General features: G+C 39.0%; 1 protein-coding gene across 3 annotated transcripts in view; it reads left to right on the forward strand.

Annotated features, from left to right (window-relative positions):
- Window positions 1–26163, forward strand: part of ATL2 (atlastin GTPase 2) — an 83219-nt gene that overhangs the window by 15114 nt on the left and 41942 nt on the right. Inside the window, exon 1 of one of the 3 annotated variants that reach the window (XM_033124710.1) lies at window positions 15101–15253. The exons of 1 other annotated variant lie outside the window; for it this stretch is intronic. In XM_033124710.1, coding sequence (XP_032980601.1) covers window positions 15136–15253 — 118 coding nt within the window. In that variant the 5' untranslated portion in view covers window positions 15101–15135. Of the gene's footprint in view, window positions 1–15100; window positions 15254–26163 lie in introns of those variants that run through there. One more of the 3 variants, XM_033124711.1, reaches the window with a different exon arrangement.

The following is a 26163-nucleotide window of genomic DNA, read 5'->3' on the forward strand; positions in this document are numbered from 1 at the left end:
TTTCTAGTTTCAAAAAAACTCTTACATATATAATCTCGCTTCCACCTCAAAACAAACCAATGAGGTCAGTAGGAGGGAGATTGTTATGGCCCCATTTTAAAAATGAGTAAATAGAAATTTAGGGAGATAGGATGATTGTTTAAAATTTTTAGCTAATAAGTAACACATTAGGTCTCCTCCCATCAAGACCAACTCTCCTTTCATTCTGGCTCATATTCCTAATACATGTTACTTCTCCTAGCTCCTCAGAGCAAGAGAATTTGTCCATAGAAGGAATGAGAAAGCACCTCTCCCCATCCTCTGATAGGGAGGGAAAAGAGAACCTGGCCTCCACGTAAAGGTTTACGGCAGATAATCAGGCTAATTATTACACAGTGATAATGATGAAGTTTAAACAACAACAATGCGTTGTCTGTGTGCAGTAGGATTTCATTACCTATCATGAAACTGATGAGGGACTTAAATTTTCATTTTGGTTTAATGACAAAAGCATTGACTGCTGGGCAATTTCACCTATTTCACCCTTAAAGGCAAATCTACTAGATGCTGAATAAAGAACGAAAGCCAACCTTGCTATTTTTTTTTTAAAAAATAGAGGTATTTGAAGTAATGTTTTTCTGAAATTGTCTAGAGAAGCAGTGACAGAACAGGGAATTCAGAAGCTAGAAATTCCTGGTCCCACTCAAAAACTGTTGGAAGTCAATTTCTACAATTCTTCTGGGCTTCCATTAATAGAAATATTTAGGAAATGTTGATGCATCTGTAATACTTGAATGTGACTCATGTGGATTTTTTTTTGACAAATTGCATAGAAAGTGTGCAAATCATATAGCGTGTAATGAATTTTCACAAAGTAAACTACACGCATGTAATCAGCTCCCAGGTCAAGAAATAGATCATTACCAGCACCCCTCTTGCCCCTCATTCTAAGAACTCCCCTCCCTGAACAAAGGGAAACACTATTCTGAGTTCTCCCACAATAGATCGATTTGACTTGCTTTTGAACTTCGTACAAATGGAGTCACATAGTATGCAGTTGTCTTTTCTTGTCTAGCTCCTTTTGCTCCACATTATATTGGTGAGACACATGTACATCATTGCGTATAGTTGTAGTTTGTCTTTTCTCACTGCTCTGTAGTAGCTTTTTGCCTGAATATGCTACTATCTATTCTACTATTGATGGTCATTTGGGTTGTTTCTGGTTTGGAGCTATGATGAATAGGGCTATGACTATTCTCATACATGTGTCATTGTGAAAGTATATATGTATTTTAGTTGGGTATAAATCTGGGAGTACCCCCGCTAGATCATAAGATATACTTATATTCATAGAGTTTTCCAAAGTGATTTTACCACTTTATTCTCTTGTCTCGGTATATGAGAATTCCAAATGCTTCGCTTTCGTTAATGCTCAATTATATTCTTATGTTGTTCTCTAATTCCTTCATATGTATAGGTTCAACCCACCCAATAAGATGGCAAGTTTCTTGAGGTCAAAGCTTTTGTTCTAGGCCTCTTCCATAGTTGTTGTGGCCCTTAGCACAGTGCTGGGCACGGAGTAGCTATCCAGTAAATTCTGACTGAATTGGGCTGAATTAAATGATGGCGGCAAACCCACTAAAGACTGTGGAATATTTCTTTGTTAATAGTTCCACACCTAATCACTCTATTTTTAGGTACTTCCTAGGGTGGTGAAAGGACCAGGAGAGAAGAATTCTAGAAAATGGTCAATTCCTTCGTGTTCCTCTAAAGCCTCCATTCCAAGTGCTAAAACTCTTTAGGTAAAATGAACCCTTCTATTGTCAACAGGATTTTCCAAAGGCGGTAACCTCCTCCACCAGAAAGTAGAACAGACAGAAGACTGTCTTACCCTGCTTGTCAGGAGAGAGCATTGTTTGTGTCCTTCCATGCTCGAAGGGGTGCTTTGGACTCAAAATGTCTGATCTTATTACACTAACCTGATTTCCCTATGGCTGTATCCAGTTTGATAGAAATTTCTCCAAAGGCCACAGTAATCTCTAGGATACTTTGTTCCCTTTTTGGCTGATTTTTTTTTTTTTTCATCTGTCCTAATTTTTAAGAACTATTTCTGTCATCTCATCAGCTAAAGAATCTGTACTCAATCGCCCCTTTCAACATGCAGCATTGTGTTATGATATGCACGTTCGTTCATATTAAATATTGGCCATTTCTGGACTGAGATCCCGAGATGTTAAGTGAGGACACTTGAACAATTCTGATTTAATTTGGAATTAGACACTTACTGAAAGTAATTGATGAAATATCTATCCCCACCCACAACACTTTCTCTCAGTTTTGGACCTGACATTCAGCAAGGAAGACGGGTTTTAATGCACAGGGTCATAAAGTGGGGAGTAAAGAAGGAAGGAAAATATGGACTTTGAGAAACACGTATAAAGTGCTGATAAAACTGAGCCAGTTTCCAGAGTCCATTTGGGCCAACTGCTATCAGGCATATCAAAATAGAACGTGTGTGTGTGTGTGTGTGTGTGTGTGTGTGTGTGTGTGTGGGTTTGTAGGGGATGGTGAAAGAAATGAGAAATCCCTGAGAAGAGTATTGTGGTAGGATCCCAAAAGTGTATCAGACAGTAATTGTATACAGCCACTAATGAGAACAGGCTTGTTCTGCAAGCTGAAATCATGAGCAGGAGGTAATCAGATCTGGTGCTCTGGGGCCTCCCACGACAGTGATTGTTGTAGACTAGACCAAAAACACAATGGGATGTTTGAGTTTCTCCTCTTTCTCTCCCATCGGGGCTGGCCAGCTTCCCAAGATTTGTGGGGAGAGGGAAGAGGGCTGAATTTCAAAATGCTCTTCCACTGGGGATGAACCTCATGTCTCAGATCTCCTAATGTGAGATCATGTATCACATACATATATGTCTCTCTCTTCATAAATATATTTGCTTTTCAATCTCAGATTGAACTGGCTATGACTCTTGGGCTTATTAAATCAGGTCCATTAGGCAACTCCATGGGTATTATCAATTAGGTAGCCAGGAGCCATAGCTCAAATGCTTGGGATGGATCAAGCAGGCAGCACGAATGTGAAATGGGGTCTGGGGCAAGCTGGAGAATCTATTTTCCTTCCATAGAAGAACCCACTAGTCAGCTTCAGACAATGGTGACTAAGGTGTATAACAAGGAGTATGACCCAGGTGGTCAGATCTGATTTTTTTTCAAGAAAAGCCAGAAACCCAGATTTAAAAAAAAAAAAAAAAAAAAAAAAAAAAAAAAAAAAAAGTGTGTAATTTCCTGTTTTTTAAATGTTTTTGATTAATTTAAAATGAGAAATAAAATCACTTTGCAAGCCAGCTCTGCGAGAATCAAACAAAACAAATCTTCAGGTCTCATTCAGCTCCCAAAGATCTAGGTTAAACAATTTTCTGGTGGGAAAAACCCAATTTATTCAAATCACTTCAAGTTATTGAGGATTATATTATAAGTATATGTGATACTTACAATATAAGATGAACAGAATTTTCAACCATGTAACAAGGTCTCATAAAAAGCCAAGAGCTCTGTAAACATCCCAGGTCAAGGGACGGACAGGAACAGCACAAGATTGGTACTTACTGAGAATTGGCAGGTCCTTTATCACCACCGATGATGTAACGAATGCCTTTCAATCGGTGGCATGTTTCAACATAAGCTGCCTATGATTCACGTTAGTTTCTCTGGTAATTGTAGAATTCTTGACTGGGTCACGGCTTCCAGGCTGCTCCTGGCCTGTTGTTGAAGTGCCTTCAGTACTTCAGCTATGCCCAAATTTGAGGGCGTGGGTGTGGGTTCATTTTCCTCTTGGCAAGTGGATTGTTGGAACAGAAGAAGAGGAGCTGGGAGGTCAGGGTGTATTTGGAAGTCATGCTCCATGTTCTGATCTGTGACAGACACTATGGGTTGCCTCTCCATTTGCCACTCTTCCCTCTTTCCTTGCTAATAATATGCCAACTTTGTTCAGATATCAGGCAACTTATATGTCACAGGGTAAGCTGGTCCCATCCCAAAGCAAGATGGATTTTAATTACATTAAATCAATCATAGCAAGTCCATTTTCCTTGTCAGAGATTAGTTTAGATATTGAAATGTGTAGCAGTTCTGAGCAATGAGATTGAGAGAAAGTCTAAGGGAAATTTTCCTTCTAATGAGCAGAGATTCAAAGCAGGAAACAGACCCTCTTCTGCTCACACTGTTGCATCTTTATGGGGCATTTAAAACTTGGGCATCCAGTGTGTAAATATGAATGATAAAGGTGTGGACAAAAGTCAACTTATAGAGGAAGGAAAAGTAGAAAACTGGAAAAAATAAAGCAAAACAGATGTCTTAATGATATCATTGAACAGTGACCAACCCTGAAAACATCCTAGCTTTGAACGCATAAATACTACTATATTCTCCTTTGTGTTGATGCTGTTCCTGGTTGAGTTTTCTGTTATTTTCAGCCTAAAGCATCCTAACAAATGATCACTTATTATTCCACTTAGAATATATGTCCTCCAAAGGTAGACCCAGCCTATGAGTTTTAATGTTGCCCTTCATGCTCAAAGAAGCCTCTACAGGTTACAACTGTCTGTGTGGAGGAAGCTGCTGAAGGCTTACAAGTGTGACGGAAAGTCTCACTGGCAGGAGAGGAGAGCTATCTTGGGCGTTATGGGGAACTGGCATCTTGTACCCAACACCAACATGATATCCTGAGGTACATTGCCGGGAGAATCAGTCTTAGATTTAAATCACCCATGCTCACTGAACTGCCAATGATCTAAATTATCAAAGGATCTATGCCTAAGAATCTATGGTCACTACTTCCAAGCCCATTGCAGACCCCTTGAGGCTCAGGCTACCACATAGATCCCCAGCGCACGGTAGACCCTGCACTTATCTCTCAAGTCTCCCCAGCAGCACCTCCCAACTCTCTCCTCTATTACACTAGGAGTATGTGCTGCTGTTGTCCTTTATATTTCCCTCCCACCTGTGTTGCTTGCATCCTTCTCCCCTTCCCTGCCGCCCAGGAGGGAATAGCTGGCCAGATTGCTTTACTGGACGTTGGAGAGGGTAGAGTAGAAACCAGGATCTTCTTAGTCTTCATTTCTTTGCTTGTGGGGCTTGGGAACACCATCATTCAATGAGTGTATACAGATTCCTCAGACTCGTATGGGATTCTGTACATTCCATTTATTTTCCTTTTTCTGGTTCCTGAACTTTTGTTGCCTAATTTCTCTTTCCTCCCTCTTGATTTCACAATGGGCATTTTCTCACCTTCATAACTCAAATTTCCCTTTAGTCTCTCCCATTCTTGATTGCATATAACTAGCTCCTTTATCTTATATTGTCCCTTTTTTGTGACTTTCCACTGTTATTTTTTTCTCCCATCCTCCCCAGAGCATATGGGTTTGCACCTGGAATTTTGGTGGTTTCCTAGAACTCTCCTGACTTAATTTTGGAAAATAGCCATGTATCATGTATCAACCTCCCCATGAGAGGAGGTTATGTGAGAACAGCAACCAGCTCCTCAGTTCTCACATAAGCATGATGAAAAACCACTCTGTCATTGTTTCCCTTGTTAAAATATGAGACTGAAAGATTCTGAGTTCTTTTATACAATTGCAATTTTTATCGTGAGGAATCACCTGCTTATCTTGTAAAGAACACATCCCCTACCTACAATCATGGTGAACTGCCCATGGTTTTTCTTCATTGACCTGAATTTGATAAATTCTATCAGTCACCATCAGATAAGGATGAAATAAAAGAAAACACAAATACATATATGAGGAAAGAGTACGAATATGGGTTATAGGTTACTGTTGGTCATGACCTTCAGATTTAAATATGCCCATGAACTAAAACTTAAAAATGCTGTTTTCTGCATGATATGCATATTTTTTGTTTTACACATGTAAAATAAGAACAGGAGAAAAATATTTAATCCGTGCTAAAATTCTTAAGTATTTTTGTTTTTAACATCTGTTGCAGGGTAATTTTGCCCTATTGAGCTGGGGCCAAAATACAGCTAGTGAGGACATTTCTCCTTCAAGTCCCTTTCAGCTTTGCACAAGTTGTTATCACTAATGAGCATTGTTTTGTGTTGGGTTGGTCAAAAAAACATCCAGTGCCCTTGAGGGGTAGGACCTGTAGCATTAGTTGAGAGTAGGGCCTGAGTGGTAAGTAGCAGAGGAGGGCATATCATATGTTCCCTGACTATCCTTTTGGAAGCTGCAGGCGACCCTAGGTGTGAGGAATGAGACTAGAAACAAAGGAATTGGCTTCATGAGACTCTGAGGCATTCTCAGCAAGAGGTGAGAGGAAGAAACGACAAAGTATTTATTCAGGAGAGACATTGGGAATCTTTAGGCACAAGCAGAACTGCTTAGAATGAAGAAGCATGGTTGGAGGCTAATCTCAGGACGTCTTCACAGCTGTGGGACCCAGTGAACCAGAGGTTCTAGAAGCATCAGCAGTCTGCATGCTTGGCACAGATCCTAGCTTTCCACGGGCACTGTCAGCACCAGCGAGGAGATGGCTCTGTCTTCAAGAGCTCTGAGGAAAGCAGATGCTGAAGGGAGGGAGGTGTTGGAGGAGACGGCAACGCTGGGCAGAGAAGTACATTGATCATGAATACTTGCCCAAGAAAAGACAAACAAACCAGCCTATAAATGGTAGTGGCATGCGGCACCTCCTTCAGTGTTGCGGAAATGAAAGTACATAAAGGTTAAGGACATTTTCAAGGATTCAAGAATCACAGTGTCAGAATTACAGTCTGGACCCCTGCTGCTGCATAGCAAGCGTGGTTATTTCTAAGGATGAATTTCCATGGATTAAAATAGGTACCACCTGGTTGTGTGGGGAGTGAGCATGCATTTAAGGGGCCCCAGAGACTTCTGGCATACAGCAGAGAATGGGTACAAGACGGAGGGCAGGGTTGGCTGCTGCCAGCTTCGCCCAGTGAGTGATGCCCGACGTGTACTGCTTCTTCAGCAACACATGCCCTCTGCCAAAGCAGTTTGGGCTTTGGATTTGAGAAGCAGCCTACACTTAATACACTGGAGCAGGGATGACTTTATGTGCCATTGATGTCACCTGGTGACATGAAAGAGACTTGTGGTAGGGGATAATCAGGTCAACCCCAAGGAGCTATTGGTATCATTTAGCTGGAGTTCCTCAAGCTGCTCCAGGAAAACAGAATTTAGTCATTCCAAGTGTGAACGCCTGAGTTGTATCCGTGTGTTCAAAGCCTAGCTCCCTTATCTCATAAGCTGGGTAGCCCTGGGCAAATTATTTAATTTCTCTTGGCTTCAGGTTTCTTGTTGTAAAATGGACATAGTAATAGTATTTCTGTTTTACAGTTATTGTGAAGCTTAACTGAAAAAAAGTACTATAATATACATATGAAAAGGTTCCGACCTTTATGTATACATTATCTTATTATGGTAATGTGAATTACCAGACATGTCTAAGTACCTGATCAATGTTTGATGTTGTTGTAAGTATTAATAGTGGATTCCAGGGATCTTCCCCTGTGACTTGAAAATCAAATTCTGATACCATTGTTTCTATTCCCTCCCAGAACAAAAGTACCGTGTTTCCCTAAAAATAAGACCTAGTTGGATATCAGCTCTAATGCATCTTTTGGAGCAAAAATTAATATTAGACCCGGTGTTATATTATATTATACTCAGAAATTTGTGAATTCTCACTCTAAATAAATAAATAAAACGTCTAATTTTGATTCATAATTTACTTTCTTGAAGAAGTTCCCCAAATTTGTAGATGCCTTTGGCCTCACAAATCTTGGATCTGCTCCTGATGGGAGCTGCATGGCCAATAGTCTAATTTACAATGGTCACCAATGGATATTTGGGCATGCCTGTGGCAACGTGTCCTGCAAGCAAATGCCATTTATCATTTGTATCACTTTCAAATAAAATAACACAATGACAAAAACCACTGTTCTAGACAGCAGAAGCAAACAAGTAACATTAGCAATGAGTGATATTCTGAATTCAGGGTTTGTTATTGCTTTGTATTTGTTTACACTTTTATTGCACATATGTTTATACATTGTTATTACACCATGTGCATGCATTCTGGTTACCTATTGCTGTACATAACAAATTACCCCAAAACATAATGTGTTAAAGCACAATCATTTCATTATGTCTTATGATAATATCTCACTTTCTTGGATGGTGATCAGGACAAGCTTGAAAGATAAATATTTGCCAGGCAGATCGGGGAAAGTAGCATTACCCACCGCTATCTCAACTTGAGCAAAGAACTGTAGTGAGAAATAGATAGAGGGAAATCACATTCTAAGTGTTTATATTTGAAGAGAGAAGCCAAGAATATTGAAGGAGGGGAGAAATGGCCTGGAGCTGTTGGAAGTGTTTGCGATGAGGTGCAGGTTTAACCATCAAAATATAATGATGAAACTCCTCTAGTGGCAGTGAATTCAAGAATTAAGAAGTTACAACAAGGACGATTAAATCTAAGGGCATTGTCAACGTGGTGTGTTTTGTCTGTCAGCTAGCCAGTCAGCTTTTGGGAGTTTGGAATTAGGCTTGGGTATGAGAAAGAAAGAAAGATTTGGCTGCTCTCCCGTTACAAATAAAATATGTTGATGTAATAAAGCCAATGTAAATATTGTCTTAATCTTAAAAGAGGCTAAAATATGCAGTTCCTTCGGTGAAGTGTGGATTTTCCACTGACCTCAAAGGCATTCCTGAGGGAGGGGGTTCATGGGGAGGACAGTAGGTGTGTCTGTGAGGTAGTCTGGGGTGGATATCATTCACTACCCTGTTCTCAGAAGAGTCGAAAGCACTTGACAGTGTTTGCTTCCAGCTACAAGCACATTCTCTGTGCCCTGGTGGCTACACTCACTCCTTCATGATTATTTTTGCAAAAGTGTTCAAGACTAGGACAGAGTTCCCAAAGAGTTCCTGTCAGCGATCTTAATTTAAAAACCAGTTTTTACCTGCTGTTTGAAATGTACTCAAGCGAGTTCAGTTCACGGGTTGGGATGCTTGTTGCTCCCTCCACTAAACTATTATAGCGACTACGAGATACCTGTGAATTCCACTGTAGTCGATCATTCAAACAGCTGCTCTCATTGCATCTAGATGAGTGTGAGTCACGGTGCTCATGGGGACCGTTGTCCTGGACTTGAGTGTTGGCCTCCACTCCAGCTATCTGAAATGACCTCCTGGACACCCAGAGGCTGTTTCTAGCTACTTCATCGTCTTCATAAATGGTTCTTACGATTATAGAGTGTGCAGTGCCCAGCCTCAAGACCAGTGTGCTTTCTGGAGATAAACGGTTAAGATTATAGACTCTGGAGGCAGACAGAACTGCAAATCTCGATTTACTTGTCATGTGGCCTTGGACAAATGATATAACCTTTTAAAGCCGCAGTTTCTTCTTCTGTAAAAGGCTGATGATGGCAATAATCCTTGCTTCATAGAGGTATTTTATAGACTAAATGAAATTAGGAATAGGTATTATTATTTTTAATTTGCTCCTGCTCATCAACGTCTTCTTAGACTTGTTTGGAGCAGTAATCATGATGGCTATTATTTATTGCCATGTACCAATCACTGGGCTAAATATTTTGTCTACATTATCTTTAAACATCTTGACAAAAATGTTAGGAAGAGACCATTACAGCGGAGGAAACAGGGTTAGAGAGGTTAATCAACTTTCTCAAGGTCATAAAACCTAGGGGGAGAGCTGGAGTCTGAACCCCGAAGCTGGTGTTCTTTCCATAAAACGATACTGATGATCACGTGTCCCAATTCAAGTCATTACCTCTGAGGATGCTCATGGGTTGGAAGGGGCATTTCCCTCTTGCATTCATGAGGGACAGCTGTCCTTTGCTCTAGAGAAAAATGGACACCGAATATTGAACAGCAAGCTCAGGTGGAAGCCCATCGGCCTGAAATGTTCCATATGGAGCAATTGCCTTTCAAGACGCTCACAATCCTCAGCATGAGACACACACGGCTGTGTTAGAGACGCATGCACCCACGTCTAGGATCCTACAAAGATTACCTCTGACATCAATGAGAGGAGCCTGCAGAGTCCCCCGAGAGAAGCCAATGATTGGGTCAAGTTCATTAGTGCTCCATCGGTTAAAATGAGATTCTGGCTTTAAGTCGAGTACATTTATTTTGGGATTTGTTTTCAGTTTGCCACTGTATTTTAATGTTAGGATAAAGTTTTCTAAACCATTTGAGAGAAGGTGGCATATATCCTGGCTCTTTCACCTAAAATACTCCAGTATGCATTTTACATAAGTGAGAATATGCTCATACATAACAATAGTACAGTTATCAACTTCAGATAACATAATACTGATGTGACACTTTCATCTACCATCCATATTCCAGTTTTGTCATTGGATTCTATAGTGTCCTTTATAGCATTTCCCTCCCCAGTACAGGATCCAGTTTACAATTAGAAAGTGCAGTGAGTTGTCATATCTCTTAGCCTCCTTTGATCTAGAACACTTCCATAGCCTTTCTTTTTCTTTTATGACATTGATGTTTTTGAAGAATATGTTTCCCTTGTGTGTGTGTGTGTGTGTGTGTGTGTGTGTGTTTTAAATAGAATGTTTCTTGTTTTAGGTTTGTCTTAGGTTCCATCATGGTTAGGTTCATTTCAGACTGAAATATTACATTATTACATAAGTGATGTTGTGTCCCTTTCCGGGCATTACACCTGGAGGCACATGATGTCCATCTGCACATGATGTCACCTAGTCAAGGTGTTGTGTGATTTCTACATGGTATGGTTTCCATTTTCCCCTTGTAATTAGTAAGCAAATGTGGGGAGAAACTTTAAGACATGCAAATATTCTGCTCTTCATCAACTCTTCCCCACTGGATTTAGCATCCATTGATGATTTTAGTCAGAACCAATATTCGTTATCATGGTTGCAAATTGATGATTTTCCAGCTCTAGCATTTTCTTCACTTTTACCAGTCTACCCTCAGCATTCTACTGTAAACAAGAGACCTCCCTTCACATCTGTATCTATATCTATCTATCTATCTATCTATCTATCTATCTATCTATCTATCTATCATTGGTATAGACTCATATATGCTATTTTCCCAAAGACCTATAATTCATAATTGTTCTTAGTTGTTTTGATGCTCAAATTGTATTGTTCCAAATTTGACCAGTGGGAGCCCCTTCAAGCTGACTTATGTGTCTTTGTGACATGCCCCACTATATTTTTGAGTCCCTCCTTAATTTCTGCCACAAAGATGATGCTCTTGGCTCATCTTATACCAACCCTGCTCCAGCACTAGAATCAGCCTCTAAGAACGCCTGTTCCTATTTAGTAGGGAATGGTATTAGAGACCAGGACTGGGCACTAGATACGATCATTGCTACCTGGGTGTCTTTGCTTGTAGTTCTTTTCTATAGACAGAGCTGGGCAATATATCTGTGTATGCATACATCTGTACACACGCACACACACATTTACCTATACATATTTGATAAATATTTGGTCCATATCAATATCTCCAATTTAATCCATCCCATAAGGTTCATTTTGCCTTCCCCCTTTCATTATTTGTATGCCCCTTCTTCTCAATCGAGAACTCTGGTTCTCAAAAGTATCAGGATATTTACTCACTTGTTCAATTCTATAGTACATCTAAAATAGGTTCAGAATTGCTTTGTCCATGCTGCTACAAAAACAAGCTTACTAAAAAGACTTCAGGATTTGTTTGATGTTCTCCCTCCACCCTGACCAAGACTGAGAAATACTTATAGTCCAATCCTCTGTCTGTAAATTACTTGGATTTGTTGGCTATCTTTTTTCCTCTTCAGTGTTGTTAGGTTATTCATTTAAAATACTGTTAAGATCTTTATTTAGTTTGCTTTCAGTTTTAGTACCCACTTCCCAACTCTGTTGATTTAATTTTATTTTTTGATCATGTAGAACACGATTCAAATATGGCCAGCAGGAGCCCCCATTTTCCCCAAAGTCAACACTGTACAAAAAGGTACATTCAGAGAAGTGTCACTCCATTCTGTCTTCCTTCTACCTTATCGTACATCACCCTATTCCTTGGAGGGAACTAACTTTATCATTTTCTGTTTAACCTGAATTTCTTTTTTGACAGTTAAGTAGATATATGTATGTTTTCTTATTTCTCTTTCTCACACAAAAGGTAGCATGCTATATGTGCTCTTTTGTAGTTTGGTTTTTTAAACTCTTAGAAATTATTCCATATCAGTTCGTAGAGATCTTCCTTTTTTTTTTTTTTTTTTTTTTTAACAGCTACCAAGTGCTCCATCATGAGTATTTAACCAATCATCTATGTTTGGATATATAGATAGTTACCAATATTTTGCAATTGCAAATAATGCTGCAGTGAATAACCTTGTACAAATGTATGTTTTTGTATTATTGGAGTTGTATCTTCAGAGTTAATGCCCAGAAGTGAGACTGGCAGGTCAAAGTGTAAATGCAAATACAGTTTGTTGGATATTGGCAAATTCCTCTCCTTATGGATTATTGCGTTTTGCATTCCCAATGAGAATGCAATGTATGAGAATGCCTGTTTTCCCCCACATCCTTGCCAACGGAGTTTAATTGTAAGCTTTTGAATTTTTGCCAATACGATGGATGGGAAATAGTATCTCAGTGTTGTTTTAAGCTTTTGAATTTTAATTTGCATTTTCTTATTATGAGTGAAACTAAACATTTTTTATATGTTTAAGGTCCATTTTTATAACTTTTTTTGAATTATCTGTGAATGTCTTTAGCCCATGTATTAATAGGATTAAAAAATTTTTAAGTTGTTTATTTGCCAGAAATAGCTTTTAATACAATTTACACTAACTAAAGGCAGAATCCCAAAGTACCTACTATGGATTCTGCCCTCTAGGAATTCACAGTCTATAAGATGAACACCAATCACAACAGATGTAAGCATAAGCTCTGGACCCAGATTGCCTGCTTTCAAATACCAGTCCTGCCATGTAGTAAGTTTTTTTAACCTTGTGGCACCTCAGTTTCTACATCTGTAAGATGAGAATAACAATAGCATTTACCTTTTAGGATTATTGTAAGGATTAAACGACAACATATGTAAAGTACTTTGAACAATGCCTGGAACAACAAGTAGTCCATAAATGTTAGCTGTTTTACAGTCAAGAAAACACTATCAATACATTATTCAATTTGATTGCATAAGAATCCTGTTATATAGTTAGTTGTAAAAAATGAGGACCTTGAGGTTTGGAAACTTTAGGTGAATCAGTGGTAGAATCGAAAGTGTAACTTATTTAATTTATTCATTCATCATTCATTCATTCATATCCACAGATATTTTTTGAGGCTCTGTAATATACCACACACTGGTTTAGATGCTTATGTTCAAGTAACCCTTATTTTATTTAATAATGGCCCCAAAGCCATTCACATAACTTTTATTACAGTATATTGTTATAATTATCTTATTTTATTATTATTGTTGTAATCTCTTACTCTGCGTGATTTATAAATTAAACTTTATCATAGGTATGCACAGGAAAAAGCATAGTATATATAGGGTTTGGTACTATCTGCAATTTCAGACATCCACTGGGGGTCTTGGACTATATCCCTATGGATAAGTAAAAAGGACACCATTTAGGAGGCCAATTGGTGCAGCTTTAACTTTCTGGGGGGGTCTCTGATGGGGTGTACTCAGTGCTAAATTAACTGATAATTTTAACTGGAAGTTTATTTTTTTATGGCAAAAGTACTCATCTTTGTATCTTCCCTCATGCCCAAGATGATATCTTGCATAAAAGAGACTGGACAATATTAAATAGGTGCCACATAGGGAGATTGTGCAAGGAAATCCAACATCAAGCAAGGCTTATGGCTTGGGGCTTAGGCTGCCCCAAGGGCATCGAATCAGGATGCAGGTGGTTAGGAAGTCCGGGAAGAGCTCCAAATCCCTTTCCATAAAGACAGAAAACAGGTGAATAGACAGCCCAACGAAACCCCCTCTAGAATGGCACCCTGCAAGCTTCCACGACACCAATGCTTTTCTAGAGATCATGAAATCTGGGAGATTTAGGCTTGTGAGAAGACCTGGACAAAACAGTGATTTTTGACATCTGGACACCTGTCTTTACCAGAGAAAAGGAATTTCTAATGCAGCTGCTGATGTGGTAAAAATCCAAAAGAATAGGGACCATGTTTCACAGAAGTCTCCAGAGGCTATTTATTTTAAAAAGTGACCTGAACTTTCTACAGGATGCCACTGGATCCCTACAAGAAAGTTCATCACAGCTAGAAAAGGACCTGCAATGATGTTGGTGCAAAAATAATTGCGATTTTTGCAATTATTTTTAACCTTTTAAGCCGCAATTACTTTTGCACCAACCTAATACAATTCATTTCCTGATTAAAGTGCTTTCTGGCTTGTCACTGCAAGATGCTAGGAGCGGGAGGGCAAGAGCATGCACAGTTAAAAAGATAGGGGTAGGGTCTCATAAGTAGATGGGAACTATTGCAAACAAACCATAAGATGGTCTCTGGAGGGGAAGCGACATTAGGGACTAGCGCGAGGAAAGGTCAAGAGGAAAAGCAGCTATGGCTTGTGCGGGAGGTGGTAGGGAGGGAAGAAGGGAATAGCTGTGGAGGAGGTGGGGATAAAAAAGACAGAAGGCAAGGAGTGTGAAAGCGACCTCACGTGCAGGGCACGAGTCAAAGATTATGGAGAAGAGCCGTCAAGAGAATTGGGTTACTGAAATGGGAAGGAGGGATTTGGTCCTCTGGAGATCCCTTCTGCGCTTACACAGACCAGCCCAGAGCTAAGGGGATGTGGTACTGAGCTCAAGGCGGCGCGGTGTGAGACGGTGGGAGTGGGAGCACACTTCGATCCCTCCCCAAGTGAAAGGCCAGGAAAACCGAGGGGCAGGCCGGCCGGGGGGAGGCGGAGCCCCGGCGCAGATGGGCGGAACAGGGGCGGGCGTGGGGCGGCCTGGGAGGAGCGGGCTGAGGGCGGTGCTAGGACCCGCCGGCGCCCCGCCGGCTCCCGGGAGGTTGATAAAGCGGCGGCGGCGTTTGACGTCAGTGGGGAGTTAATTTTAAATCGGTACAAGATGGCGGAGGGGGACGAGGTAGCGCGGAGGCAGCCGCCGCACCAGGGGCTGCGGCGCCGGCGGCAGACCAGCGACTCCAGCATCGGGGTTAACCACGTCTCGTCCACGACCTTGTTAGGTACGGGCCGGCGGGGCGGAGGCCGCAGAGCCCGGGTGGGGAGAGGACGCGGGCCGCTCGGGCTCGCTCGCGGGCACCGGCCGCAGGCGGCGGGGTCGTAGTCCGCGGCGGGCTCAGCTCTCCTCCCGCCGCCGCGTCTGGCCGCCGGGCCTAGTCCCCGCCGTGCCCCGTGCTCCCGCCGCGCGCGGCCTGGAAGGGCGGGCCGCGGCTCCCACAGCTGTCGGGTGAACGGGCGGCGCGCGCTTCTGCGCCTGGCCCGGCCCCCTGTCCGGCCGCCGCGTGGCTGCTGCCGCGTCCGCCCCGACCTGAGGGGGCGGCCTTGTGCCCGGGCCGCAGACCTGGGCGCGGGGTGGTCGGCGGCGCGGCTCGGTCCGGGAGAGCTCCGGACGCCGCAGGACGACCTGTCACCCGGCGGGCGCTTGCTGCCCTCTGTGCCTCGCGCGGAAAGGGAGGAAGGGGTAACCAGGACGCGATGGGCCCCGCAGAGGAGGAGGACGCGGAGCGCGCGGTGGGGAGCGGACACCTCGCTGCCAAGTCGGAGAGCTCTCCAGACAACCTTCCAGGGGAGAAGCGCAGGCCGCAGGCCAGAGCCGTGCCCGGGCGCTCGCCGTCGGGGGCCCGAACCCCTCCGCTCGGGTTGCGCGTGCCTAGGATGCGAGTCTAGATTTAGTTGTCAAACTGGTGTCATGAGCCATTTACTAGTCACTCAGACCCCTAAGGCCCGATCAGACCGAAAGTGTCGGTGGTGTGAAGTCACCTGACCCTTTGCTCCCGGGTTTTGCTGAATTGAGTTCTTACTGTACGTGTACAAGGAAAACCGCTGCCCCCTCGAAGACTCTTCTGCGTTGGCAGCGGAGGGTGGTGTGTCCCTCTCACTGATAACACCCCTATTTTTAGGAGTTTAGCATTTGATCTTTCACTGTGGTGTGAATTGAACGCATGAAATCCTGATTGAGAAGTTTGATGGTACTTAAAGACATCAAGTTTTTCAGAGGCTTATAAATAGTAAAAACTTACGGTTAGTAAGTGCGGCCGTGGCATCGGTAAGAGTTTGTTAACTACGCTAAATAGGAACTTGGGTTTTCAGAATTCTCCTTCCACAATCTGATTTTGTGAGATGAAATGTAAAACATTTTGATAAAGTATTAACCCTGAACACAAACTTGACTAGAGAAGTTTACGTGAAATACACTTCATCAGTCACGGTAACCCTTGGACCTTGAGCATATGTCAGAGGTGGTGACAAACTGTAGGTAAGGGAAAAAGAACAGGAAATAAAGCTTGTTTTGTTACTGCCTACCAAACAAAGCACTTGACAGAACTGTTTACGTAGGAAAAACTACTACTGGAGAAATACGGGTTTGCCTTAGTTCTCTCCTGGTTGGAACTCGCAAGTAATTGTTTTGGAGTGCTGATGGATTAGTTTAGTTTTTTTGGACCCTAAGGCTTGTGTGTGCTTTTTATCTACCTATCTAATTTGTCTAATCTGTTCAATCTATATCTAATTTATCTAATCGAGGACCCTAAGGGGTGTGTATGCTCATCTATCTATCCATCTATCATCTATCGTTTTAAGATAACTATTAGATGTAGTTTCAAAGTGTTTTATGTACTTGCCTAAGCAGGGGAAACATAACTTTATGACTCAGGCATGTTTATTAAAATTTTTATGCTGTGGTACATTGAGAAGAAATGTGATTTTTAAGACTTGATAAATAGGGCTCAGCATTTATTAAATGCTGTATGCTGCTCACAGATTTTAGTCTTTTTTTTTCTTTTCCTGTAGTTAGACTTCACTTGATAGTCATTTCTATCAAATGACTGCTTAAAACAGTCCCTCTCCCTGCTGATTACCCATTATTACATTAAAAACCAAATAAACTTGTTAAGATTTGTTTTATAAATCAGCAAACAGGCTGTGAATGAATAGGGACTCCTTATTTTAGAAACTCTTTGTCTCCCTCTGCTTTCTGAATAAGTAAAGTTGAAGAGCTAAGTTGGGGTGAGTCAGGTGCCACTACAGTAGTTCAGTCTTAGGAAGATGCTTTGTGTCTCTGAAGAAAAATGCTTACTTGTTTTTCTTTCTTCTTTTTTTTTTTTTTAGGAACAGGATCTTTATAAAGCCTAACACTCATTTTAATGACTTTGTAAGATGATAGGAATTTGTGGATGTGATTAAACCTGTTTAGTCAAGTGTTTTGAAATCCTTTTAAATTCTTTATTTGGGGAAGAAGGAGCTACCTTACGGTAAAGAGATTTATTATAAGGAAAATAAACCACAAATCAATATGAGGTTCTGGCCTTTAAGTCAAATGCGCCTATTTGGGGATTCCGTTTTCGTTTACTGCAGGCGTTTTTAACTGTAGGGTAAAGTTTTTGAATATTCACAAGTGAAAGCTTTCTTGAAGTTGTTAGAACTTTTCTAAAATTGTGCTTTGTCCAAGTGTCTGATATTAAGCAGCTGCTGAGAGTACCCAGCAGACTGTCACCTTTTGGTGCTGTAAGTCAAGACATTTTTAAAATTTCGAGACTTAGTACCAATATACATTAAAAATAAATTGTTTATGCTCAACTGGAAGACCTGTTGACACACAGTTGTAAGTAAAGCCTTTTGGCAGGCTCTCCCCCAAGTTAAGAGCCAGAAATGTAAGGGATGGGAATAGAAGTTCAACTTTTTTGTAATGGTAATTTGCAGCTTTCCAGAAGGAGGTTTACTCAGGCACCCACGCCGGGAAACAGCTTTCTTTTTTCCCTTTTTAAAAATGTAGTGGTACTGTAGTCTAATTGTGTAGCCACATTGGGGTTTGAAAGCCCAGGTGTGTTGTTTACTTTATTGACCATTATTTAACTTAAGGAAGATAGTTGTGAAAATAGAATAACTGAACTTGATCCCCCGATGAATTGCTTACTCATATACGTTTCTTCCTGTTCTTTACTCTTCCTCACCACATACAGAAGAATGAGGGCTTTTTTAAAAATAGCTTTAAAAATGTATAGCAGGAAAACATCAAACTAGAAAAATATGATGACAGTAAGATAATACTTGCTACTTTATAAAGCACATTAAACATCTTGCTTTGATTCCATTTCCTAAAACATTCCTGTGAGGGAATGAAGTTATTCCCATTGGAGGGAGTGATTGGGACTTTTCTACAGTCACAGAAACTACTACTTACAAGCACTCTTACTGCTCCTTACCAGACTTGGAGGATGGTAGGGGCCCTCTCTTCACTGAAAATTATCACATGTAATTAGAGATGACTGGATAAAACTTTGTTGAATGAGTGAAGTCTGAAATCATACTAATGAGAAGGGCAGTTAAAAAGTAAAGATGGGACAAGTCACTAAGTAGAGTGGGAGATTTTCAAGTAGGAAGGGAAAAGGTAGATGTAGAAGTAAAGAAGTAGAACAATTTTGCTTGTTGTGGACATTGAGAAGAGTGACGTGTTCAGAAGTGCCAGGCCAAGGTAACTATTTTACAAATGATTTTTCAAGTTACTGGTAAACATATCTCTGTGTTTAGGTGTACACATATTTGAAACTTGGGGTAGATTTTTGTAGAAATGTGTACACAGAAGTAGCCACCCTCACTACCTACTCTGGAGCAAATGGCTATAAGCTAGTTGGTTTTATGGGCAGATGATATGTGTTACAAACCACTGTTAAGTCATGAAAGACTAATTTATACATCCTCTGTATTCCCGAGGAGATAGTGTGTACTTCTGACTGACGGTGCTTTTAGTCTTCTGGCTAGTACCAGTGGAATCCAGGGGATTGCCTTGCTAAGGTACAAGCTTAATAAAAATTATTCATGCAACTTGTATTTCTTTGATTGGCATCAAAATAACCAGTAGCTCTAATAATTTGTTGGTGGAATAGGTAACTGATGAAAGATGCTTACCTAGGATCTCTAGTAATACATTTTATCTTTTTATTGCACAATATTTAGATTGTGGGGACAATGTTTCTTTACTCAGAGAAAAACAAGCTAGTGTGTGTAGTGGACAAAGAATTGAGGAATCAAAAGCTGAGTGACTTAAGTTCTGAGCCTGGCAACCCCTCACATATAGTTGTGATAATAATCCCATAACAGGGCTATTGTGGGATACAGATGAGATGACAGGGCACAAGAGTTGTATATTATAAATCTGTGTGTAAGACAAGAGTTGCACATATGTAAGAAGTGCTAATTTGACTAGTGTTATTTATATGTCTATATTTGCAATCAGAAATTCTCTTCTAATTTTTTTTTCTGTAATGTGAACAAAGGTTTAGTTTGTAACTTTATCTGTAAAATACTGATAATGGGTTCATGATTACAGTTATTGTATTAAATGTGATAAAAATGCTTAACCCATTGGCAAACATTCTATTGATGATAGTTATTACTATAATGTGTGGTTATCTTAAGATGAGACTTTGAAATAAAAATTAACTTGTAAAGTAGGTATTTAAAAGGCCATTGTTCAGTTTTTATAAGATAAAAAAAAGCATGCTTCTCAGCTGTCTTCATTTTAATAAACTTGTGTTTTTAGAGAATTACTTAATCATGTGGCAAAATAGCCTTCTGAAATTATGTCAATTACATGAGTCAGTATGAATTAATTTTTTAGTTAAGGTCATGGCAATTTCCAAGTAGAGTGTATTGGTTTTTCAAACAGTAAATACGAAATCTAACTTGGGTCTGTTATGCACAAGAATGCCTAAAAAAATGATTGACTTGAAACCACAGTAATCGTGACTCCCATAAAAACCTTTTTCCCTTCATGTAATCATTTATAGTAGAGTCATAGTACTGATTAATCGTGATCCCATAAAAAGCTTTTTTTTCCCTTTCATGTTATCATTTATAGTAAAGTCCTGGGTAGTGATTAGATTAGAATATACTTATTTTAACTAAGGACTTTTGAGTTCTATAAACTTCCTATGACCTTCAGAATGGATTTAGATTAGAGGTTTGGATTTTAATACTAGCTCAGTAATATTTTTTCTTTCCTGGTCGTTAATACCTACCCTCGCAAACTTACAGATCTTAAAAATTTTTTTTATTAAATAGATAATAATCTGTGAAGGCACTTTAGAAGCTTTAAGCCTTCCATAAAGACTGTCTTTAAAGGGGGTGAAATTGGCACACTAAAGAAGCTGTTCTTTTCATATTTGAGTGAGTGGGTTTATGAGATATTAAAAGTTGGACTAAGTTCACTTTTATCAGAATGGGGGGTGATTTTGGAATATTTCAGAGAGAAATTTTGATAGGAAAATCACCCTTGCTCTTACATTGTTTTTGAAGACAGTTATTAATCAGATCTCAGAAATAACTGTTTTTTTTTCATTAGCACTTTATTTTAAAATAGATAAGACAGTATGAATTGGCTATGTCAATTTTTTGTGTAGAGTTCAGGAGAGGCTTTTTATTGCAGGAAAAGGGCAGTGCACTTGGATATTGTTTCTCAATTTCTAAAGTAGGCTAGAAGGTGGAAGGAGGGTTCAACGATGTAGCTGATGCCGAAAGTCTTACAACTGGATATTAAGATAGAAATTTACCGCCTTTAAGTTACAGATATACTCATGATTGAACAGGGCTTATGACTGCAGCTCTTTACTTAATAGAGTAATATGGTAATTCAGACTTGGTTGTAAAAGTTTTAATCTTTTTTGTTTGAAAAGCAATAAATCTTTGTAGACCCTTGGAAAACACAAATAAAATAAAAAGGAATAGACATGAAAAAATGCTCAACGTGACTAATCATCAGAGGAATGCAAATAAAAACCACAATGAGATATCACCTCACCCCAGTCAGAATGGCTATCATCAACAAGACAAATAGTAACAAGTGTTGGAGAGGCTGTGGAGAAAAAGGAACCCTCATACACTGTTGGTGGGAATGCAGACTGGTGCAGCCGTTATGGAAGGCAGTGTGGAGGTTCCTCAAAAAATTACGAATAGAATTACCATATGACCCAGCAATCCCTCTCCTGGGTATCGACCCAAAAAATCTGAAAACATTTATACAAAAAGACGTGTGTGCTCCAGTGTTCATTGCAGCTTTGTTTACGGTGGGCAAGACATGGAAACAACCGAAATATCCTTCGATAGATGAATGGATAAAGAAGTTGTGGTATATATACACAATGGAATACTGTTCGGCGGTAAGAAAAGATGATATAGGAACATTTTTGACGACCTGGATGGATCTTGAGAGATGATACTAAGCGAAATAAGTCAGACAGAAAAAGCAGAGAACCATATGATTTCACTGACATGTGGTATATAAACCAAAAACAACAAAAGAACAAGACAAACAAATGAGAAACAAAAACTCATAGACTCAGACAATAGTTTAGTGGTTACCAGAGGGTAAGGGGGGAGGGGTGGGAGATGAGGGTAAGGGCGATCAAATATATGGTGATGGAAGGAGAACTGACTCTGGGTGGTGAACACACAATGGGATTTATAGATGATGTGATACAGAACTGTACACCTGAAATCTATGTAACTGGACTAACAATTGTCACCCCAATAAATAAAAAATAAAAATAAAAAAAGGAAAGTAAAAATCATAACAACTAGTGATAACCACTGCTAACATTTTAGTATACATCTTTTAGTTTATATCCTTTTCTAAATGCATAATTTCATTTTTCCTAAATTGGAATCTTACTGTAATTTACTTTCTCATTTCATTATTGTATTTCCCTATGTGATTAAATAATTTCTGCAACATGATTTTTTAATTACTAACCGTATTTTGCCATGTATAATGCACTCTCGTGTATAATGCACACCCACGTTTTTGGCCCAAACTTTCAGGGAAAAAAATCTTTTGTTTTAATTCAAATTTTTATTTGTTTACCTTTAGGTACTTGTTCTTTGTATTATAAAGGAATTTTAGCATTTATTTTTTAACATATTATGGGACAAGAAATTTTATGTAACAAATAATTACACAACATAAAAACAGAGACAAGGTACAAGAAATTCTATATACCAGTAACATTTATGATATTTATGCATCATAGAAGGCCAAGAACTCTTCGTTGTCACAAGTTCGTCATAAGGTCAACAAAACCAATTATCGTATTCCAGGGTATTATTTTGCATATGGGTTTTGTTATTGATTTCTAGAGTTACATTTTTAACTCACAAGCATAAATAAAAATTAAAAACATTTATATAGATACCGAATTCGTACTACTCATGTATAATGCACATCCTTATTTTTCCCTTAAATTTCCCTTAAATTTGGGTAAAAAAGTGCGCATTACACACAAAATACAGTAAGCTTATCCTCCTTTTGGATATGGGGTTATTTCTTGTGAATAATGCTGGCTGAGTATCTTTGTAGATAAATCTTGACCTTTAAGATAAAGTCTTAAAATTTAGATTTCTGGGTCGCATGGCATGTACATTTTCAAAACTGAAGCCACACATCAACAAATCCATTTCAAAAAGTTGTATCCATTTATTCTGTTTCCCATTAGGGTTATGTTTGTGCTTGTTTACAAATATCTTTGTTTACAAGTGGGTGTTATTTTAAAATAAATAGCAGCACTTAGGTAAAAATAGGGATCTTATTGTTTCATTTGCATTTCTTTGATTACAGTTGATGTTGAAATTTTAATATAACTGAATGTGAATTCTTTCTGTTAACTACATTTTTGTATTCTTTGACTATCTCAGTGTTTCTCTTATATTTTGTAAAAGCTCTTTTGCATACAAGAAATTCTTTTCATATTTGCTTTTTAATTTTGTGGGTTTTTTGGGAGGAATAGTATGTTTAAAAACATTTAAAATGGTTCCATGTGAGAGTTTTTCTTAAATAAATTGGCAACTTTTTAATTTATTAACTTAGTGTTAGTATCTTCTGAATCTTTAGGTATGCTACTGGAGTTTTTGGGTTTTTTTTAATAAAAATTTTTTAAAAACTATTTTAAATTCTTTGTGAGATTATCGATTGTTTATTCCTGTCTCTTTTTAATGCCTCTGGATGGGCATCTGCTTCATTGTCCAGTAGTGTGGTAGGAGCTCCAAGCTTAGCAGCTGGGTTCAAATTGCCACCACCACCAAACATCAGTTTCCTTAACTAAAAAAACCTACTTTAGAAGTTTAAGATTAAAAGATAATGTCGTAAAAGTACTTGGCATGTATTGAGTATACAAAGAAAGTTATCATCTCTTCTCTTCAGGGTAAAGGAGAATTTGAAGGGGCTGGGATTAGTTTTCTTTTGGGGAGTGAAGCGTTGGAGGAGGGCAAGCAGATAGAGGACCATACTTAGACAAAGAACGAGCTTTTTTCCTTTGATGTTATCAATTAAGATATTGAGCACCTACCTTATAAAAGGGCTTTTCAGTTGCTTGTAATGAATACCTGCTGTAGAAAAGTGTGGAACAGACCTCTGTTCTAAGCTTTCATGTAGATGGAGATCAGATAGACCTTAGGCATATTTGTGAGTAAAGTTGATCATTAAGTTTATAATTTCAGAAGTAGAAATTACTGTGTGCTAGTGTTGTCCAGGAAGACTTCATGGAAGAGGAACTTGAATGGGGGGGGATCTTAGAGAGCAGAGTGTAGGATGTCCCACATGTTTGAAGATAAAAAAGATAGGCAGTGTGTTGGTAAGCTTTTTACGAAGTAGTTTAAGCATTTGTCCCTCCTTTCTAAGAATTTTTCTAAAAGAGATGCTTAAAAAAGTATTTAAAAGCAATTAGGTAGAAGCAATTTAAAGATCAAATGGCATTAGAGTATTTTTTTTTAATTAAAGTTTATTGGGGTGACGATTGTTAGTAAAGTTACATAGGTTTCAGGTGTACAATTCTGTAATACATCATCCATATATATCACATTGTGTGTTCACCCAAAGTCAATTCCTCTGTCACTATATATTTGATCCCTTTTACAAAACCTCATCTAGAGCATGTTTAATAAATAAAAAAAAAAAAGAAATATGGGCTGTTTTTCTGTAACCAAGTACAGCAAAGAAATGATTTAAATAACTGGATAATTCCTGAAAAAACTGAATAGCGCCAAATGTGACTTGTTAAAAACTGTGATGTGTTTCCCCTCCCCCGTTTTTGAGCATGTATATTTATCTACCACAAGAAACCCTGACATGTGCTCTAAAACTGCCAAACTAGAGAAGGGATGAAAGGAGAGTATAGTGAGAACCTTTGACTTTCTTATGCCTTTTGTTTTTTTTCAAATTAGTCACATTTTATCTAGCCGGAAGGATGTTTATTTGTCTGTTTTTGGAATTTTTTCCCTTCTTTTTACAGCTGCTCTCTTGGTAGGAATTTTGCCGGTATTGAGCCAAGTTTAGGATTTGAGTGTGTACTTTTCTTTTTTTAATCTGCTGCTTTAATGAGTCATATGAGGTAGTAGAGTTGTGGCAAAATGTAACTTAGTGTCTTATTTCCAGGGTCTTGGCAGATACCTGTTTGAGATTTGTCATGAAAAGCCTTTTCTGAACTTAAGTTTGGGTCCTTGTGTGTATTTTTTTTTTAAATGACTTCTTTCCTGTTTATCACAAATTTCAATAGCTCTTCAATGGGTTTAATATGTTTTAACTTACTATACAGTTAATTTTTGGGCCAAAAGGGGAGTCAAGAAAACCTGCTTTGGGTTTGATGGATTCCTGATCCCTGTGTTAACAAAACTTTGTAGTGGAAATTTAGTGCGTTGTCACTTTAAATGCTTGTGAGAAAAGAGAATGTCTCTTATAAGAAATAAGGAATAATTTAGTGTTATTTGTTGCATCGTCCAAAGAAGGATGTTGAAGAACTAGCTAGCTCTTGCATGCATTGCTTTCCATTTTTACTGTAACCTCCTGACTTTGGCCTTATACTTAGTTTCTTACAGTTGCCTTATATCTAATTTCCCTGTTTTTAGACTCTCATTACACTTCTTACTCACTCATCACTTTCAGTTTATCTCTGCAACACAGCTTTGATCCTATCACGCCTCTGTTTCAAAATTTTCCATGGCTTCTCTCTTCATGACAATGCCCAGCACGCTTAGCCTAAAATTTTCAGGTTAGCCTTAATCTTATTAGCCTTAATCTCAGATGGATGCAGCCTTCTCCAGGATGTCTTCATCAATAAACCCTCATTTAAATAATCTAATATAGCACTTTCTTTATACTGACCTTTTATGCTTGTTTGTGTTAGAACCTTGAGAGTTAGAACTATTATTAGCAAATTGTACTTCTCTAGTATCTAGAATAGTGTCTTGTTCTCTAATTACTGGCTTGAAGTACGTAGGGTGGGGAACCTTTCTCACTTATTCATGATACGAGTTGGCATACCAAGCATTGTGTTAAGGCGTACCAAGCATTGTGTCAACGAATGTGAAACAATGTGTTGCACATTTATTTACATATATGCATATGTGCAATGCATATCTTACCAAAGATGGGCAAATACAATTTTATTCCATCTTATATTTTAAAAGTCTGCAGCTTAAAACTTGCCCTTCAAGAAAGATTATGAAGAACAAAAATTGTTTCCCAAATGTTGGGGGATTGATTGTATAAATGATACACTGACTGTATAAATAAGTTTTGACAAGGAAATTTTTGGGAGAAGTAAAGGGAAAAATAGCCGTATGCCAAGATTTGTTACAAAGATGAGAAATATACTCCTTTTTGTTAACAACTTGTATTTTTGGTAACTTTTAGTTTTCTGGAAATCTTGAACACATAGAAATTCAGCTTTGAATTTATTCAACAAACGTGCTCATTTGGCATAGCTGGGAGATGGTGGATTTTTGACTATTACAGAGACCTGGCTGTGCATCCTTATTTGATTACTTACGAAATGTATGTCCTTGCGAGTTGCTTAATCTGAGCCTCACTGTCCTCCTTTATACAAACAAGAAAATGCATTGGTACTCCAAGAAGTGATTTTGAGGATTA

Source organism: Rhinolophus ferrumequinum, chromosome 13 (genome assembly GCF_004115265.2).
Source record: "Rhinolophus ferrumequinum isolate MPI-CBG mRhiFer1 chromosome 13, mRhiFer1_v1.p, whole genome shotgun sequence".
Taxonomy (NCBI): Eukaryota; Metazoa; Chordata; class Mammalia; order Chiroptera; family Rhinolophidae; genus Rhinolophus; species Rhinolophus ferrumequinum.